General features: G+C 42.0%; 1 protein-coding gene across 6 annotated transcripts in view; it reads left to right on the top strand.

The window, feature by feature from the left end:
• cadpsa (Ca2+-dependent activator protein for secretion a) overlaps window positions 1-17,478 on the top strand; it is a 150,755-nt gene that overhangs the window by 125,864 nt on the left and 7,413 nt on the right. For all 6 annotated transcript variants that reach the window (XM_046311415.1, XM_046311414.1, XM_046311413.1 and 3 more), the window contains 4 exons: window positions 887-961; window positions 1,059-1,142; window positions 1,531-1,563; window positions 2,688-2,795. In XM_046311415.1, coding sequence (XP_046167371.1) covers window positions 887-961; window positions 1,059-1,142; window positions 1,531-1,563; window positions 2,688-2,795 — 300 coding nt within the window. The remainder of the gene's footprint in view (window positions 1-886; window positions 962-1,058; window positions 1,143-1,530; window positions 1,564-2,687; window positions 2,796-17,478) is intronic.

Here is a 17,478-nt window from a genome sequence, read left to right as displayed (position 1 = left end):
ATATCAGTCCACCTCCACAGCCTCACACCAACATGCATATTCACATGCATATTTACACAGTGTTTGAATCGGTGTAAAGTTTTCACCTATTATATTCCAGAGGGAATATAATGTTTATGATTCTATTGATGTCTAATAGTGATTTCTCTGATATATCACAGAGCATGTGAAACTGGATATACAGATCAGTTATCCACCGTGGATCAGTACCAAGGCACTTTGGGAAAATCCTTTTTTGCTCACCAACTGTTTGCTAGAGGTGTATTCTCTTAATTGCATGGATTCAAGAGCTCCAGCTCACTTAAGATCAGCATTTCTACGTTGCTATTTCTTTCTATATGCACATATTATGTAATGGTGTGCTAATACGATGCATGTTGTATAGTAGTACATACTGTATAAGCATTTCTGTCAAGGTTTTCACTTGCACATTTTTTCAATGGCACTTACCGCGATTGCTCCTGATTTTGCTTTTGCTTGAGTATGTGATTTTGCTGTAGTCGCTTGCGTTTTCACCATCACCCATGTCTCTATCTTTCATTTATTTTCTCTGTCCTGTGAACGTTTGTTAGAGATTGGTTAAGCGTGGCTAATACCGATACTTTTTGTTTTGATTTCATTAACATATGTGTAGATGCTACTGAATATACATGGAGTAGATGTGAGAGTCTTCATATCCGCACAATCTAGAGACGGGTACCAATTACCAGAGCAGAATGAATTAGTCAGAGGTCTTTTACATGGCTCACATGGAGACATAAGAATGCTGTCACACTACTGATTAGCATATTGGCCTATTGTGAGACCTGGTAGCAACAAACAGAAGGGGAGGGAAGGTAGGAAAGCTGCACTTGACATTGTCACTAACATGTCTCTTTCCTTACAGAGACAGTACCATTCCCAAATTGACGCTCTCATAGAGGAGACTGTGAAGGAGATGATCACCTTACTAGTAGCAAAGGTACTCTTACTGTCTTACTCATATCTGAAAGTGATATGACATGAATGTTGTTTTTATTGTGTTGGACTTGCCAGTAACACAACTCCCTGTCTGTCAGTTTGTGGTCATTCTAGATAGTGTCCTAGCCAAACTGTCCAGATATGACGAGGGCACTCTCTTCTCCTCCTTCCTCTCTTTCACAGTAAGAATGCACTCCTTCTCTCATTCCTCTCTTTCTCAGTGTACACTGCATACAGAACTGGACCCTGATCTTGTAATTATTTTATTCATCATTGGGTAGGAATAGTCTTATTCAAATAATGTACAGCTTTTCCCTCAGTTTTCTCATGATAACACTCCCACTGCAGGAACAGGTTTTCGTAGGTTTCCTGCACATTGTTATAGAAGTCTAATAAACTTCTGAGTACACTTTGCAACTACAGTTCCTGACATGACTGACTTAATGAGCATACTGCAGTCACACACTGAAGCTACACTCACATGAAACAGCTTTTGTAATGAAAGGAAGTTGCACAGTTGGACTCTCAAGTCTTTCATTTTCACCTAATCTCTCTCTGTCTCATTTCAAGGTGAAAGCTGCCTCAAAGTATGTGGATGTACCTGTAAGTGAAAATAGTGTTGTTATCAGTTCTTGTGTTTCTCTTATCCCAGTCCAAGTGTGTGTGCGTGCATATGAGTCGTCATTGTAGTTATTTATGTATATGCACACGTATCTTGCCATGGTTTTCCATAGAGTCTCAGGACATGTCCAGATTGTTGTCTTTTTTTTGGTTTGGTTGCCATTCATATGGTTATGGACAGAATCAGCTGGCTAGGCCTGCCATGCGGCACACATTGTGAGTCTCTGTTGTGTTGTGTAACAAAAGCACACCAGGATTCTGCCTCTGGGGCAGAACGCTAGCTGTGTTCGGCTTTAAACAGCACCTCAGAGGAGTATCACTTCACTGCCAATCGATCCACATGTCAACAAGGCACTTTTTAAATGAATGCTTTGTCGGTGAATCTGTGATTAGGCCTCTTATGTCCGTGGGCCCAAAGCCCAAGCTTCTGCATGGTAATGGTTTGTTTAATGCACAAAATACAATTACACTGGAGAAACATACTAATTTGAGCGCCTTGGAAACACTCAGGGATGTGTTAACAAACTAAATTCAGTTTACAGTGTCTGATGATTACAAATTCATATTACCTCGTCCACTGGCATGGGGGGGATGCGTTTCATATACCGGAGAAGATGTGGGAGTGGGAAAGGCACACACACACATAAACACGCACATACGTTAACACACGCACACACATAAACACACACACACAAATTGAGTGTCTTATTTGCAAACTCATTGTCCTGTGTGAATATTTGAGCTGGTATGAGAAATGGCAGCCCTCCTAACAATCTGTTCAGCAGCCTGATCATGTGTTTCTGGCTCCTCTGTTCACTTTGCACATTCCCAGACTGTTACGGAGGATTCTGGGCCAAGTACACATCTCTAGTAGGAAGTTCAGTGACAATATCCCATATCTCTGGGTCTATACGCACTGAAATGAAACACCTCTCCAGAAATGTCAACCATGAACTCTGATTTCTCTGAGATGAAAAGGACAATTTGATAACACTTTAGTGTAATGTTTATTTTAATACCTGTCTGTTGTATCTGATTTTCCTTGGCTAATTACTCATTTTCCCTCTCCTTTTCTCATATCCCTCTCTATGTGGTGTGTCCTGCAGAAGCCTGGGATGGATGTTGCCGACGGTTACGTGACCCTTGTGCGCCATTCTCAGGACATGCTGCGGGATAAGGTCAATGAGGAGGTTTACATAGAAAGGTTATTTGATGTAAGTAACCAATGCCTTCTCCTCCCTTACAAGGGGAGGCTCTCCAAAATGTGATTAAACAGTCTGCTCTGAGGGATAAGTCACATTTTGAACAGCTTTCTGCCTTCTCTTCTACAGCTGTACAAGTAGCTCTCTCTCTCTCTCTCTCTCTCTCTCTCACTTGTTCTCTCTCTCTCTCTCTCTCTCGCTCGCTTGCTCTCTCTCTCTCTCTCGCTCCCTTGCTCTCTCTCTCTCGCTCGCTCGCTCGCTCGCTTTCTCGCTCGCTTGCTCTCTCTCTCTCTCGCGCTCTCTTCTCGCTTGCTCTCTCTCTCTCTCTTGCTCTCTCGCTTGCTCTCTCTCTCTCTCTCTCTCTCTCTCTCTCTCTCTCTCTCTCTCTCTCTCTCTCTCTCTCTCTCTCTCTCTCTCTCTCTCTCTCTCTCTCTCTCTATACACCCTCCTTCCTTTACTTCCAAATCTTCCCTCCAGTCTGAATAGACTATGCTCTACCCTGTGTCTATTCTACTGTAGTGTTCTGCGTCTTTTTATGTCTGTTTGTTTGAGACATGCAACACCTTGAGGAGGATTATCTTAAGCAGTGTTCTCTCTCTCTGTGAGTCAGCATACAAGGGTTAATCAATTAAAGACCACACAATACAATGCCTTTCTATAAGATGACTTAATACATCCCCCTGTCTAGATTCTGTCTTCAGCCTTTTAGAATACATTGTGTTCCTCCACTAATTGGTTTGTAGGAACATTAATAATCCAATCAAAAGGTTAGGGTTAGGGTTAGTAGGTCAGGGTTATGCTGACCCCCATCACTGCTGATCAGTTGCCTACGTTGGACTGTATACAAGACATTTGAAACTGTGTCCAATAAATATTCTTCCTCATAGTAGAGACAAATAGGAAGGAGGGCATCTGACCGTGGTCTTATTATAATGAGAGGAGATTGAAAGAATGAAAGAAAGGGACAGAGAGAAATATGTGTGAGTATTGGAGAGTGAATTAAGTTGAGGGAGAAATGAGAAAAGAGAACACTGTCTTAACCTAGATGATGTTCCAAGCTATTTCTTATCTAAATAGTCCTTTGTGATGCATGTTGACCAATTTGTCCACTGCTCTTTTCAAGGGAGGACCTCAGACTGCACCTATGTGTGCATGTGTTGCTTCCCTGAAGTCCTTCTGGCATGACCTGGCTTCTCTCAGTGAACGTGTCTCTTCTCCATGTTTGTTTCTCTTGCTGCTTTGACCTGCTGTTTGCCTTGTATCCTCTTCTCTCAGAAGAACATTTCTTCTCTGATTATAGCAGAGGCCTCAATCTCTCTCTCTCTCTCTCTCTCTCTCTCTCTCTCTCTCTCTCTCTCTGTATGTCACTCTCTATCTGTTCTCCCTCTGGCAGTACTGTGGCGTATGAAGGTGTCCTGCTGCACTGCAGGACTCCATTGCTGTTGTCCTTTTCTTGTTGCTCCGCTCAACATTGACCAAGGCGTGATACTTCTCTGCTGCTGTTTCTGTGTGTTTAGGCTCAGTGATTTTTTTTTAAAGCATAAAAAGGCCCTGGGTTTTCTGTGTATTTTCCTTCCAACTCTTTATTATTTCTCACTTGAACCACCAAATCCTTTCAACATTTCTTTCATCTTTACTTTCTAAACCTTTCCAAACACATATTCTTCTGTTTCTGTTTCCCCCCTATTCTCGCTTCGCTATATATTTTGAAATGAAACTTATCTCTCATGTCAAATTTGTTTCAACACATTATGCCCATTGGCATGATTCAGAGTCAAATAATCTTCCTGTGTACATCTACTAACATGGCCCATCTCCCTGTAAATTCACCCCATACATACATACATACATACATACATACATACATACATACATACATACATACATACATACATACATACATACATACATTACATTACATTACATTACATTACATTACATTACATACCATACCACACCATTACATACATACAGTTCATTCAGAAAGTTTTCAGACCCCTTGACTTTTTACACGTTACGTTATAGCCTTATTCTAAAATGGATTAAATACTTTTTCCCCCCTCAGCAATCTACACACAATAACCCATAATGACAAAGCAAAAACAGGTTAGACATGTTTACAACTGTATTAAAAGTAAAAAACAGATACCTTATTTACATAAGTATTCAAACCCTTTGCTATGAGAATCAAAATTGAGCTCAGGTGCATCCTGTTTCCATTGATCATCCTTGAGATGTTTCTACAACTTAATTGCAGTCCACCTGTGGTAAATTCAATTGATTGGACATGATTTGAAAAGGCACACACCTGTCTATATAAGGTCACACAGTTCACAGTGCATGCCAGAGCAAAAACCAAGCCATGAGGTCGAAAGGAATTGTCCGTAGAGCTCCGAAACAGGATGGTGTCGAGGTACAGATCTGGGGAAGGGTACCAAAAAATGTCTGCAGCATTGAAGGTCCCCGTGAACACAGTGGCCTCTATCATTCTTAAATGGAAGAAGTTTGGAACCACCAAGACTCTTCTCAGAGCTGGCCTCCCGGCCAAACTGAGCAATTGGGGGAGAAGGGCCTTGGTCAGGGAGGTAACCGAGAACCCGATAGTCACTCTGACAGAGCTCTAGAGTTCCTCTGTGGAGATGGGAAAATCTTCCAGAAGGACAACCATCTCTGCAGCACTCCACCAATCAGGTCTTATGGTAGAGTCACCAAACGGAAGCCACTCCTCAGTAAAATGCACATGGCAGCCTGCTTGGAGTTTGCCAAAAGCCACCCAAAGACTCTTAGACCATGAGAAACAAGATTCTCTGGTCTGATGAAATCAAGATTGAACTCTTTGGCCTGAATGCCTAGCGTCACATCTGGAGGAAACCTGGCACCATTCCTACAGTGAAGCATGGTGGTGGCAGCATCATGCTGTGTGGATGTTTTTCAGCGGCAGGGACTGGGAGACTAGTCAGGATTGAGGCAAAGATGAACAGAGCAAAGCACAGAGAGATCCTTAATGATCCTGCTCCAGAGTGCTCAGGACCTCAAACTGGGGAGAAGATTCACCTTCCAAAAGGCAACGACCCCAAGCACCAGACAATGCAGGAGTGGCTTCGGAACAAGACTCTGAATGTACTTGAGTGGCCCACTCAGAGCCCGGACTTGAATCCGATCGAACATCTCTGGAGAGACCTGAAAATATCTGTGCAGCAATGCTCCCCATCCAACCTGACAGAGCTTGAGAGGATCTGCAGAGAGGAATGGAAGAAACTCCCCAAATACAGGTGTGCCAAGCTTGTAGTGTCATACCCAAGAAGACTTGAAGCTGTGATCGTTGCCAAAGATGCTTCAACAAATTAAAAGTAATTAAGAGTAAAAGTTCTGAATACTTAAAATATATTTCAGTTTTATATTTTTTATAAATTTGTTAAAATGTATAAAAACCTGTTTTTACTTTGTCATTATGAATTATTTTGTGTAGATTGGTAAGGGGGAAAAACTATTTTATACATTTTATAATAAGGCTGTAATGTAACAAAATGTGGAAAAAGTCAAGGGGTCTGAATACTTTCCAAATGCACTGTACATACAGTACATACATGCTCCCAAGTTGGTCAGCGGTCTAAGGCACTGCATCTCAGTGCTAGAGGCGTCACTATATACCCTGGTTCGATTCCAGACTGTATCACATCCGGCCGTGATTGTGAGTCCCATAGAGCTGTGCACAATTGTCCCAATTGTACAATCATGCACTCAGCTCTCTCCAGGATTCAAGCACCCCTCCCTCAACAACCTCCTTGGCATGCTAACAACACTGAAGGACACATTTTGACAGCACACAAGTGCAGGGATGCTGACAAAACAGAGACTATTGTTTGAATTACTCTACATAGCACTTAGCACAGTTTAATATAGCACAGTTTATAGCACAGTTTAATATTAATATATTTAATATTTAATATTTAATATATAATATAGCACAGTTTAATATTGTGAGTATTACACTCAGGTTTGGCAACATCTCCACATTCTTAAGCTGTCAAAATGAGGGTCAAATGGTGAGGCTCCCTCAAACTAGTTAGCCTAGGATCAGATCACTTAAAAGTTACTGCTTCTTAGGCAAAAACATTCTACCTTCACCGACACCCCCGATCACACTGTATAGAAGGATCCAAAGCACATGGGGATCATACCACTTAGACTTGATTTGATTGTTTATTTGTTTTGTTCTTTTAATTCCAGGGATAATCATTTATTCTATTAAAAAATTACACAGTAGCATGTGCTGTTGTCTGTAAACTACATTTGGATCCTGTCAGACAGAAACGTACTGCTTTACGTTAGTCTTGCTTCAGATGCTATTTCTTTTAAATATTTCATAGGGTAACATTAAAACTTTCTGGCGCTTAATTCTGACTGATGCCAAATGCTATGTCAGGGGTTCCAAACTTCTTTGCTTTGTGACCCACTAATTCAGGTGTCTTTTGAGTCGTGACCCACCATAAAGGTTAAGTGGTAAAAAAAACATACAGACCAAAGAATAAGTAAAAAATATAATCTCGTCAGCTGAGAGAAATGATGGAGTTTCAAAGCTAATCTTGTGTAATTCCACACATCCTGCCATGGAGCTGAAAGAAAATGGTGCAATTTTAAACATTTTGCCATGAAGCTGAGATAACATTTAGCCTTTTTTAAGCTAATGTGTTCTCAGGGCGTAAACATTAAAACAAAATAAATGGAGGATTATTGAAAAATGTATAAATCCATTATCTTTTCTACATACCGTACTTTCTATTTGGTTTTAGTCATTTAAGTTTACTCTGAAATAATTGTTATATCCCGAAAATGTATTTTCCATCCCGTGACCCACTTGCACCCCTGCCCATTATGTAGTGGTTCTTGTTTTGATTAATTATTTAAAATGTTAAGGTAATCATGAAGTTATTACCATTTTACAATGTTATTTATCAGACAAGAAAAACAAACATGTGAACAGCCAACTGTAAAGTGAAGTGTAATCAGAATGCCTTTATTATGGATAAATACTTTTTTACTGGAATAGTTTTTTCCCTTCAAGAAATCAACTCGTTTTTCCCCCCATCCCATCCAGGATATCCATTTTGATGTGAAATTGAGTTTCATTTGATGTGTGTTGATGGCATCCCATAATAGATGGCTGTGAAGATTATCAGGAGACAAGATTTGAATTCTATTTGATCATAAGAGAAACAATTTAATAGATGAGAATGTTGACCTTATAAAAGGTCAACATTATTATTACTCTGTGTACTGCTGATCATAAGGGGATTACTTTTGAAATCACACAATGCCTGCAAATGATTATCCATTATGTACATTTCACACGTGCAGACCAAAACCAAAATCTAAATTCTCTCTTCTGTCTTTTGATCTTCCTTTGACCGGTAATGATTTGTCTCCCCATGTTTTGTTAGTAGGATTGGTACCCATTAGAATAGCTCCTTTAGAAGGAGCCAACAGACCAATCAGATGCGTGCTGGGCATGTCTTAGCCCTATAGAGCAGCCATTTTCAACAGGGGGAACGCCAGATTATCCGGACCCAGAACGGGGTCAATACGGACCATGGGTCCCGAATTAAAAATAAATTTAAAATAAATTAAAACAATATTTTTTTTGGGGGGACTCATTCTGGCTTTCAACTCAATGCTGTTGCGAGTTGTAATTGTAGAATGCACAAGGTGCAATTTCAAATGTTGTAGTACATGAGCAGTTTTCCTCTTATGTCATTCACTGACAGACCTTAGAGAGCTATTTATAACCTGTCAGAAATGGCCAGGTGATTAACTACTAGCCCATTTTAGCTAGATAGGTAAGTTAGGCTAACAACATTTTGTAGTTATGTGCCCAGGGCACTAGTGTTCCCCCTCAGCTTCATGGCAAAATGTGTAGAATTGCAGGAATGACCTTAAAAACAAAACAACAACAAAACTCTCCACCAACAAGATGGTTGTGAACAGGTTTAACAGTTTGGGGTTGCATAGATTGCAAGGTGGGGGTTTGTTCCTATGCCAATAAATGCCAATACCCATTCGGACCTTTTCCATCTAGGAAATGTGTGTGACCGCACCTTCTCAATTATTAGTTGAGTTGAGTACCCTGTTATGGTCAAATTTTAGTGTGAGGGGTATGACTAGGGCCCTTCCTAAGGATCCCTTCTAATACCCACCCCTCAGCCTTAGACCTGAGCAATGGCTGAGGAGTAACTCCATAAAACGTTCCTCGGGGAAAATTATGTTTTCAATTGTTCCCCCTACCCTAATCCCTTGGGTCTTGATGACATTTAGTCAAGGGTTTAGGTGTGTGTGTGTGTGTGTGTGTGTGTGTGTGTGTGTGTGTGTGTGTGTGTGTGTGTGTGTGTGTGTGTGTGTGTGTGTGTGTGTGTGTGTGTGTGTGTGTGTGTGTGTGTGTGTGTGTGTGTGTGTGTGTGTGTGGAGGCCAGTTGATCGGAAGGCATACCTTATGTCGCCTCAGGGTTAATTAGAGTGGCGACATGGATTTCTCCAAGACATCATTAGATGTCATGTCCACCATAATAAGGTTGTGTTTAGACAGGCAGCCCAGTTTGGATATTTTTTCCACTAATTGGTCTTTTGACCAATCACATCAAATCTTTTCACATCAGATATTTTTCAGGGCTGATCTGATTGGTCAAAAGACCATTTACTAGTAAAAAGATCAGAATTGGACTGCCTGTGTAAATGCAGCCTAAGGAGATTACATGGATATGGTTCACTTTATTTAAATATGTGTCAGCAGCACTGCCTTTAGCCCAGGGTGCCGTTTGACATCAGACTGACCATATGGCTATACATTAGTGTGTTAAGAAAACAACAACGCCCAAGAAATGAATTGGGATAGGAGACATATTAGAAAGTGAATAATGCCTATGTTGTTATTATTTGAGGATTTGACCTCTTCTCTGTCAGTAAAGATTGCTGTCTAGGCACAGCTCTATAGCTCATTGTGCAAATGCCAAGAGGGTGAAACAACTTGTTTTTTTGAATTGTTATTGCATTCAGTGAGAAAAATACTATTTGATTCATGCCATTTTTACATACCGTAATCCAATCTTTCTGTGATTGCTTTAATAATACAATTTTGTTGGTGAATATTGAGGCTTGGACGTGTGTGGGGGGGGGGTTGTGTGTGGAGAGAGTGATGCGGGTATTATTCAACAGTAATGATTAATCTTGCAGAACTGTTCCCAAAGTACAGATGGCTTTTGTGATGTGCTGTAGGTTTTACAGAGGACAGATTTTTCCAAGCTGCCTAAGCAGCACCAAATTGTATGCAGCGATAAAGAGATGAAACTCGCAGTCAGATGGCTAAATTTGTTAAATTCAGGGGCAGGGAAATGGGGAGGGGAAGGGGGAGAGGGAGGGATGGAGCGGGATGAAAGCGAGTTTGTTTTCCTCCTACTACTACTCTTTCTGGTAGATCTTGAAAGAACAGCTGAAGAGATGAAGATTAAAACAGCTGTGCTTAACGTAAGGGCTCATCGACTTAATGCAGATATCATTGATTAAAAAATACATCTCTTTAGCTGGGGCCAAATCCAGCGCTTCACTGATACACTAGCTGCCTGGTGTGGGCCTCCAGCCTCCAGCACCAGGGAACAGAGAGAGAGCTGCCTGTGGTGGGCGCTAGTTCTAGCTGTTCCCCGGCCAACCACAGCTACACAGATTACATGGGTCAATTATACACTTAATCTGCCTCCTGGGGATTAGGGCCCAGCTCATTGATTGATTTCAAGTATTTCCGTTGACCTTGGTAGTTATCAGATCTGCGAGATTGCACGTTATGACTAAGTTAAAACGCTTTAATCGCCACGCAGCAAACTAGTTTATGGCTGGCAGGGGGCAGCGGAGGGGAGGGCGGGAGGGGTTAGATTGGGATTGGGATTTAGGATTGTGCTGCTGCTTCCTACTGTTTCTGTTGCTGCTGGTTTGTGCTTGTGATGATGATGATGATGATGATGATGATGATGATGATGATGATGATGATGATGATGATGATGACAAGGATAATTGTGACAGACCTGATGCAATACCACTTCACTGTCCCGAACACTTGACCACTTTGCAGGCTCTGGCCAAGCGCAGAGCAGAGCCAAGTGAACAGTTTAATCAACTTGAGCTTCTTGTGCAGCATGCAAAGTTAACTGTGGCAGGGTGGGTCAGGCAGACAGAGAGGAGAGCCAGGGCCAGATGAAGGATAGCTGAATGGAGGGAAAGAAGGAAGGAAGGAAGGTTTTAATGAGACCTAGGGTGAGAACTCTGAGTTGTTTCTATGTTGAAGAGATTAGTTCATTTCAACATTAGCTATACAATGTCCTATTTATGTATTTATTTTTACAATACTATTAATGTAAAGTTGTAAAATGTAATTTCTCGGGACGGACATGCCTGTTTGTATATTTAGACATTAAGTGTGAAAAGAAAGTACACTTTGTAGCACTTTATAATAACTCCACGTAATAAAGTATTTATAATGGATTAGTAAATAGTCGATTCATAATTGTTTTATCATTACTTTTACATTTGTACAGTTATTAACACCTTTTAAAGTATTGAATAATTATTCATAAGATCATTCATAAGATCTTTAATATAGTTCCTTATAAACCAATTACTAATCATTAGTTAAGTCTTTTTGCCTGGCCCCATTAAAAGTGTTGGCTATTTACAGTGTATTCGGAAAGTATTCAGGCCCCTGACTTTTACACATTTACAGTTACAGCCTTATTCTAAAATTGATTAAATACATTTTTGTTCCTCATCAATCTACACACAATACCCCATAATGACAAAGCAAAAACAGGTTTTTAGCAATGTTTGCAAATGTATCAAAAATAAAAACAGATACCTTATGTACATAAGTATTCAGACACTTTGCTATGAGACTCGAAATTGAGCTCAGATGCATCCTGTTTCTATTGATCATCGTTGAGATGTTTCTTCAACTTTATTGGAGTCCGCCTGTGGTAAATTCAATTGATTCGACATGATTTGGAAAAGCACACCTATTTAATGGTGCCGACAGAGATGGTCGCCTCACTTCGCATTCTTAGGAAACTATGCAGTATTTTGTTTTTTTTACGTGTTATTTCTTACATTGTTACCCCAGGAAATCTTAAGTCTTATTACATACAGCTGGGAAGAACTATTAGATATAAGAGCAACGTCAACTTACCAACATTATGACCAGGAATACGACTTTCCCGAAGCAGATCCTCTCTTCGGACCACCACCCAGCACAATGGATCTAATCCCAGCAGCTGACCGAAAACAACAGCGATGGAGAAAGGGCAGATGGAGCGGTCTTCTGGTCAGGCTTCATAAACGGGCACATTGCTTACCGCTCCTGAGTATACTACCACAATGTCCAGTCTCTTGACAACAAGGTAGACAAAAGTCGAGACACGGGTTGCCTTCCAGAGAGACATCAGAGATTGTAACATTCTCTGTTTCACGGAAACATGGCTTTCCCAAGATATATTGTTGGAATCGGTTCTCCATGCATCACTCCGACAGAGATAAACACCTCACTGGGAAGAGGAAGGACGGGGGTGTATGCTTTATGATTAACTCTTGGTGCAATCATAACAACATACAGGAACTCAAGTCCTTCTGTTCACCCGACCTTACAATTCCTTACAATTCCTTACAATTCCTTACAATCAAATGTCAGCCATTCAACCTACCAAGAGAATTCTTGTCAGCTATAGTCACAGCTGTGTACAACCCCCCTCAAGTGAACACCAAGATGGCCCTCAAGGAACTTCACTGGACTCTATGTAAATTGGAAACTATATATCCGGAGGCTGCATTTATTGTAGCTGAAGATTTTAACAAAGCAAATTTGAGAACAATGCTACCTAAATGTTATCAGCATATTGATTCCATGACACGTAGGGCTAATACTCTTGACCACTGCTTGTCTAACTTCTGTGGTGCATACAAAGCCCTCTCCCGCCCTCCCTTCGGCAAATCAGACCACGATGCCATCTTGCTCGTCCCGGCTTATAGGCAGAAACTCAAACAGGATGTACCAGTGACGAGAACCATTCAACACTGGTCTGACGAATCGGAAGCCACACTCCAAGATTTTTTTGATCATGCGGACAGGAAAATGTTCCAATCAGTCTCAGAGGACAATATTGACTTATATGCTGACTCGGTGAGTGCGTTTATAAATTAATGCATTGGAGACGTCGTAGCCACTGTGACCATTTAAAACCTACCCTAACCAGAAACCGTGGATGGATGGATGGCGGCATTCGCGTAAAACTGAAAGAGCGATCCACCGCATTTAACCATGGAAAGAGGTCTGGATATATGGCTGAATATAAACAATGTAGTTATTCCCACCCCAAGGCAATCAAACAAGTGAAATGCCAGTACAGGGACAAGGTGGAGTCACAATTAAATGGCTCAGACAGTTTGTGGCAGGGTCTACAGGAAATCACAGACTACAAAAATAAAAACAGCCACGTCACGGATACCGACGTCACGCTTCCACACAAACTACCTTCTTTAACCGCTTTGAGGATAATACAGTGCGACTGTTTCGGCTCGCTAGCAAAGTCTGCGGGCCCCCCTCTCCTTCTCAGTGGCTGACGTGAGTAAAACATTTAAACTTGTTTAACATCGCAAGGCTGCTGGCCCAGAAGGCATCTCTAGCTGTGTCCTCAGAGCATGTGCAGACCAGCTGGCTGGTGGTTTTACAGATATATTTAATCGCTCCTATCCAAGTTTGTTGTCCACACATGCTTCAAGATGGCGCCCATTGTTCCTGTGCCCAAGAAGGCAAAGACAACTGAATTAAATGACTACCGCCCCATAGCACTCATTTCTGTCATCATGAAGTGCTTTGAGAGGCTAGTTAAGGACCATATCACCTCTACTTTACCGGCCACCCTAGACCCACTTCAGTTTGCATACTGCCCCAACAGGTCCACAGATGACGCAATCACCATCACACTGCACACTGCCCTATCCCATCTGGATAAAAATAATACCTATGTAAGAATGCTGTTCATTGACTACAGCTCAGCATTCACCACCATACTACCCTCCAAGCTCATCATCAAGCTGGAGGCCCTGGGTCTCAACCCCTCCCTGTGCAACTGGGTCCTAGACTTTCTGACAGGCCGCCCCCAGGTGGTGGAGGTAGGAAACAACATCTCTACTTCGCTGACCCTCAACACTGGGGCCCCACAAAGGTGTGTGCTCAGCCCTCTCCTGTACTCCCTGTTCACCCACGACTGCAAGGCCACGCACGCCTCCAACTCAATCATCAAGTTTGCAGATGACAAACAGTAGTGGACTTGATAATCAACAATGACGAGACAATCTACAGGGAGGAGGTGAGGGCACTCTGAGTGTGGTGTCAGGAAAACAGCCTCTCACTCAACATCAACAAAAAACAAAGGAGATGATCGTGGGCTTCAGGAAACAGCAGAGGGAGCACCCCACCATCCACATCGAGGGGACAGCAGTGGAGAAGGTGGAAAGTCTTAAGTTCCTGGGTGTACATATCACAGACAAACTGAATTGGTCCACCTACACAGACAGTGTGGTGAAGAAGGCGCAACAGCACCTCTTCAACCTCAGGAGGCTGAAGAAATCTGGCCTGTCACCCAAATCCCTGACTCATTTTTACAGATGCACAATCGAGAGCATCCTGTCGGGCTGTATCACAGCCTGGTACGGCAACTGCACCACCCTCAACCGCAAGGCTCTCCAGAGGTTGGTGCCGTCTGCACAACGCATCCCCGGGGGAAAACTACCTGCCCTCCATGACACCTACAACACCCGTTGTCACAGGAAGGCCAAAAGGATCATCAAGGGCAACAACCACCCGAGCCACTGCCTGTTCACACCGCCATCATCCAGAATTAGAGGTCAGTACAGGTGCATCAAAGCTGGGACTGAGAGATTGAAAAAAACGCTTCTGGCTCAAGGCCATCAGACTGTTAAATAGCCATCACTAACTCAGAGAGGCTGCAGCCTACACTGAGACCCAATCACTGGACACTTTAAATAAATGTATCACTAGTCACTTTAAACAATGCCACTTTGAATAATGCCACATTAATAATGTTTACATATTTTACTTTACTCATATCATTTGTATATATTGTATTTTATATAATCTATTGCACCTTGCCTATGCCGTTCGGCCATCGCTCATCCATATATTTATATGTATATATTTTCATTCACCCCTTTAGATTTGTGTGTATAAGGTAGTTGGTGGGGAATTGTTAGATTACTTGTTAGATTTGTGTGTAGTAGGTAGTTGTTGAGAATTGTTAGATATTACTTGTTAGATATTACTGCACTGTTGGAACTAGAAGCACAAGCATTTCGCTACTTTCGCATTAACATCTGCTAACCATGTGTATGTGACCAATAAAATGTTATTTGATTTGATATAAGGTCCCACAGTTGACAGTGCATGTCAGAGCAAAAACTAAGCCTTGAGGTTTAAGGAATTAGAGCTCCGAGATAGGATTGTGTTGAGTCAATGATCTAGGGAGGGGTACCACAACATTTCTCCAGCATTAAATGTCCCCAAGAACAGAGTGCCCTCCATCATTCTTCAATGGAAGAAGTTTGGAACCAACAAGACATTTTCTAGAACTGGCCCCGGCCTAACTGAGCAATTGGGGGATAAGGGCCTTTGTCAGGTAGGTGACGAAGAACCCAATGAGGAGATGGGAGAACCTTCCAGAAGGACAATCATCTCTGCAGCACTCCACCAATCAAGCCTTTATGGTACAGTGGCCAGACGGAAGCCACTCCTCAGTAAAAGGCACATGACAGCCTGCTTGGAGTTTGCCAAAAGCCACCTAAAGGACACTGATACCATGAGAAACAAGATTTGCTGGTCTGATGAAACCAACATTGAACTCTTTGGCCTAAATGCCATGTGACACATCTGGAGGAAACCTGGCACCATCCCTACAGTGAAGCATGGCGGTGGCAGAATCATGCTGTGGGGATGTTCTTCAGCAGCAGAGACTGGGAGACTGGGAGACTGGGAGACTGGTCAGGATCAAGGGAAATATGAACTGAGCAAAGTACAGAGAGAGCATTGATGAAAACCTGCTCCAGAGTGCTCAGGACCTCAGATTGGGTGAAGGTTCACCTTCCAACAGGACAATGACCCTAAGCACACAGCCAAGACAACGCAGGAGTGGCTTCGGGACAATTCTGAATGTTCTCGAGTGTCCCAGTCAGAGCCCGGACTTGAACCTGATCAATCATCTCTGGAGAGACCTGAAAATAGCTGTGCAGCAATGCTCCTCATCCAACCTGACAGAGCTTGAGAGGATCTGCCGAGAGGAATGGGAGAAACTCCACAAATACAGGTGTGCCAAGCTTGTAGTGTCATACCTGTCACGCCCCAATCTGTTTCACCTGTCCTTGTGCTTGCCTCCACCCCCTCCAGGTGTCGCCCATCTTCCCCACTTATCCTCTGGGTATGTATACCTGTTTTTTCTGTCTGTCTGTCTGTCTGTCTGTGCCAGCTCGTCTTGTTTGTTCAAGCCTACCCACATTTTGTCTCAGCTCCTGTTTTTCCCTAGTCTCTCTTTTTTTCTTGTCCTTCTGGTTTTTGACCCTTGCCTGTCCTGACCCTGTACCCGCCCACCTGACCACTCTGCCTGTCCCTGACCCTGAGCCTGCCTGCCGTTCTGTACATTGCTCCACCTCTGAATTACCGACCTCTGCCTGATCTGACCCTGAGCTTGTCTGCTGTCCTGTACCTTTGCCTCTACTCTGGATTATCGACCACTACCTGCCTTGACCTGTTGTCTGCTTGCCCCATTGTTACAATAAACATTGTTACTTCACACAGTCTGCAATTGGGTCTTACCTTATAATACCCAAGAAGACTCAAGGCTGTGATCACTACCGAAGGTGCTTTAACAAAGTACTGAGTAAAGGGTCTGAATACTTATGTAAATGTGATATTTCTGTTTTTATCTGAACCTGTTTTGCTTTGTCATTATTGGGTAATGTGTAGATTGAGAAAAGGGTTGAATAAGGTTGTAACGTAACAAAATGTGGAAAAAGTCAAGGGTTCTGAATGCTTTCCGAATGCACTGTATACTTTATAAATACTTTATAAATGTTTTGAATGACTAGTGTAATTTCTCACAGAAGATTGACATGCCATTGGTAGACATTCCAGCAGTACCTGATGCTATTTAAGGTCTCAAAATGGCCCCTAAAACACATCAATGGTTAAACAATAAACTCACAATACATTGGATGCTTAAGAAAATATATTGAACATTTTATTCCAAAGCAGTCACATTGTTGTAATAAAATAAAGTTTTTAGTCTGAAAATGCTAACATAAGCGTTTCATGGCAGTGACTTTTCTACCAAAACCAAAGTGTGGATTGCAGTTCTTCTTTAGAGTAGTCTAATCTCAGTCAACCCAGAACTATTCAACTATTTAACATTTGAGTTCTTGTTAGTAATGGGAGTTCCAGTTTGCGAACTCCTCGAAAAAGGTAACTCTCATCCAAAAAAGCATTATAGTAAACATCTTATGAATGGAGTAATAAATTATGAATAAACTATTTACTAATCCATTATAAATAGTTTATTAGGTGGAGTTATTATAAATAGCTACCCATGATTTATCTGCT

The sequence above is a fragment of the Oncorhynchus gorbuscha genome, linkage group LG18 (assembly GCF_021184085.1).
Source record: "Oncorhynchus gorbuscha isolate QuinsamMale2020 ecotype Even-year linkage group LG18, OgorEven_v1.0, whole genome shotgun sequence".
In the NCBI taxonomy this organism is placed as follows: domain Eukaryota; kingdom Metazoa; phylum Chordata; class Actinopteri; order Salmoniformes; family Salmonidae; genus Oncorhynchus; species Oncorhynchus gorbuscha.
Note: the sequence above shows the minus strand (reverse complement) of the source record. Positions and strands in the feature narration are given on the sequence as shown.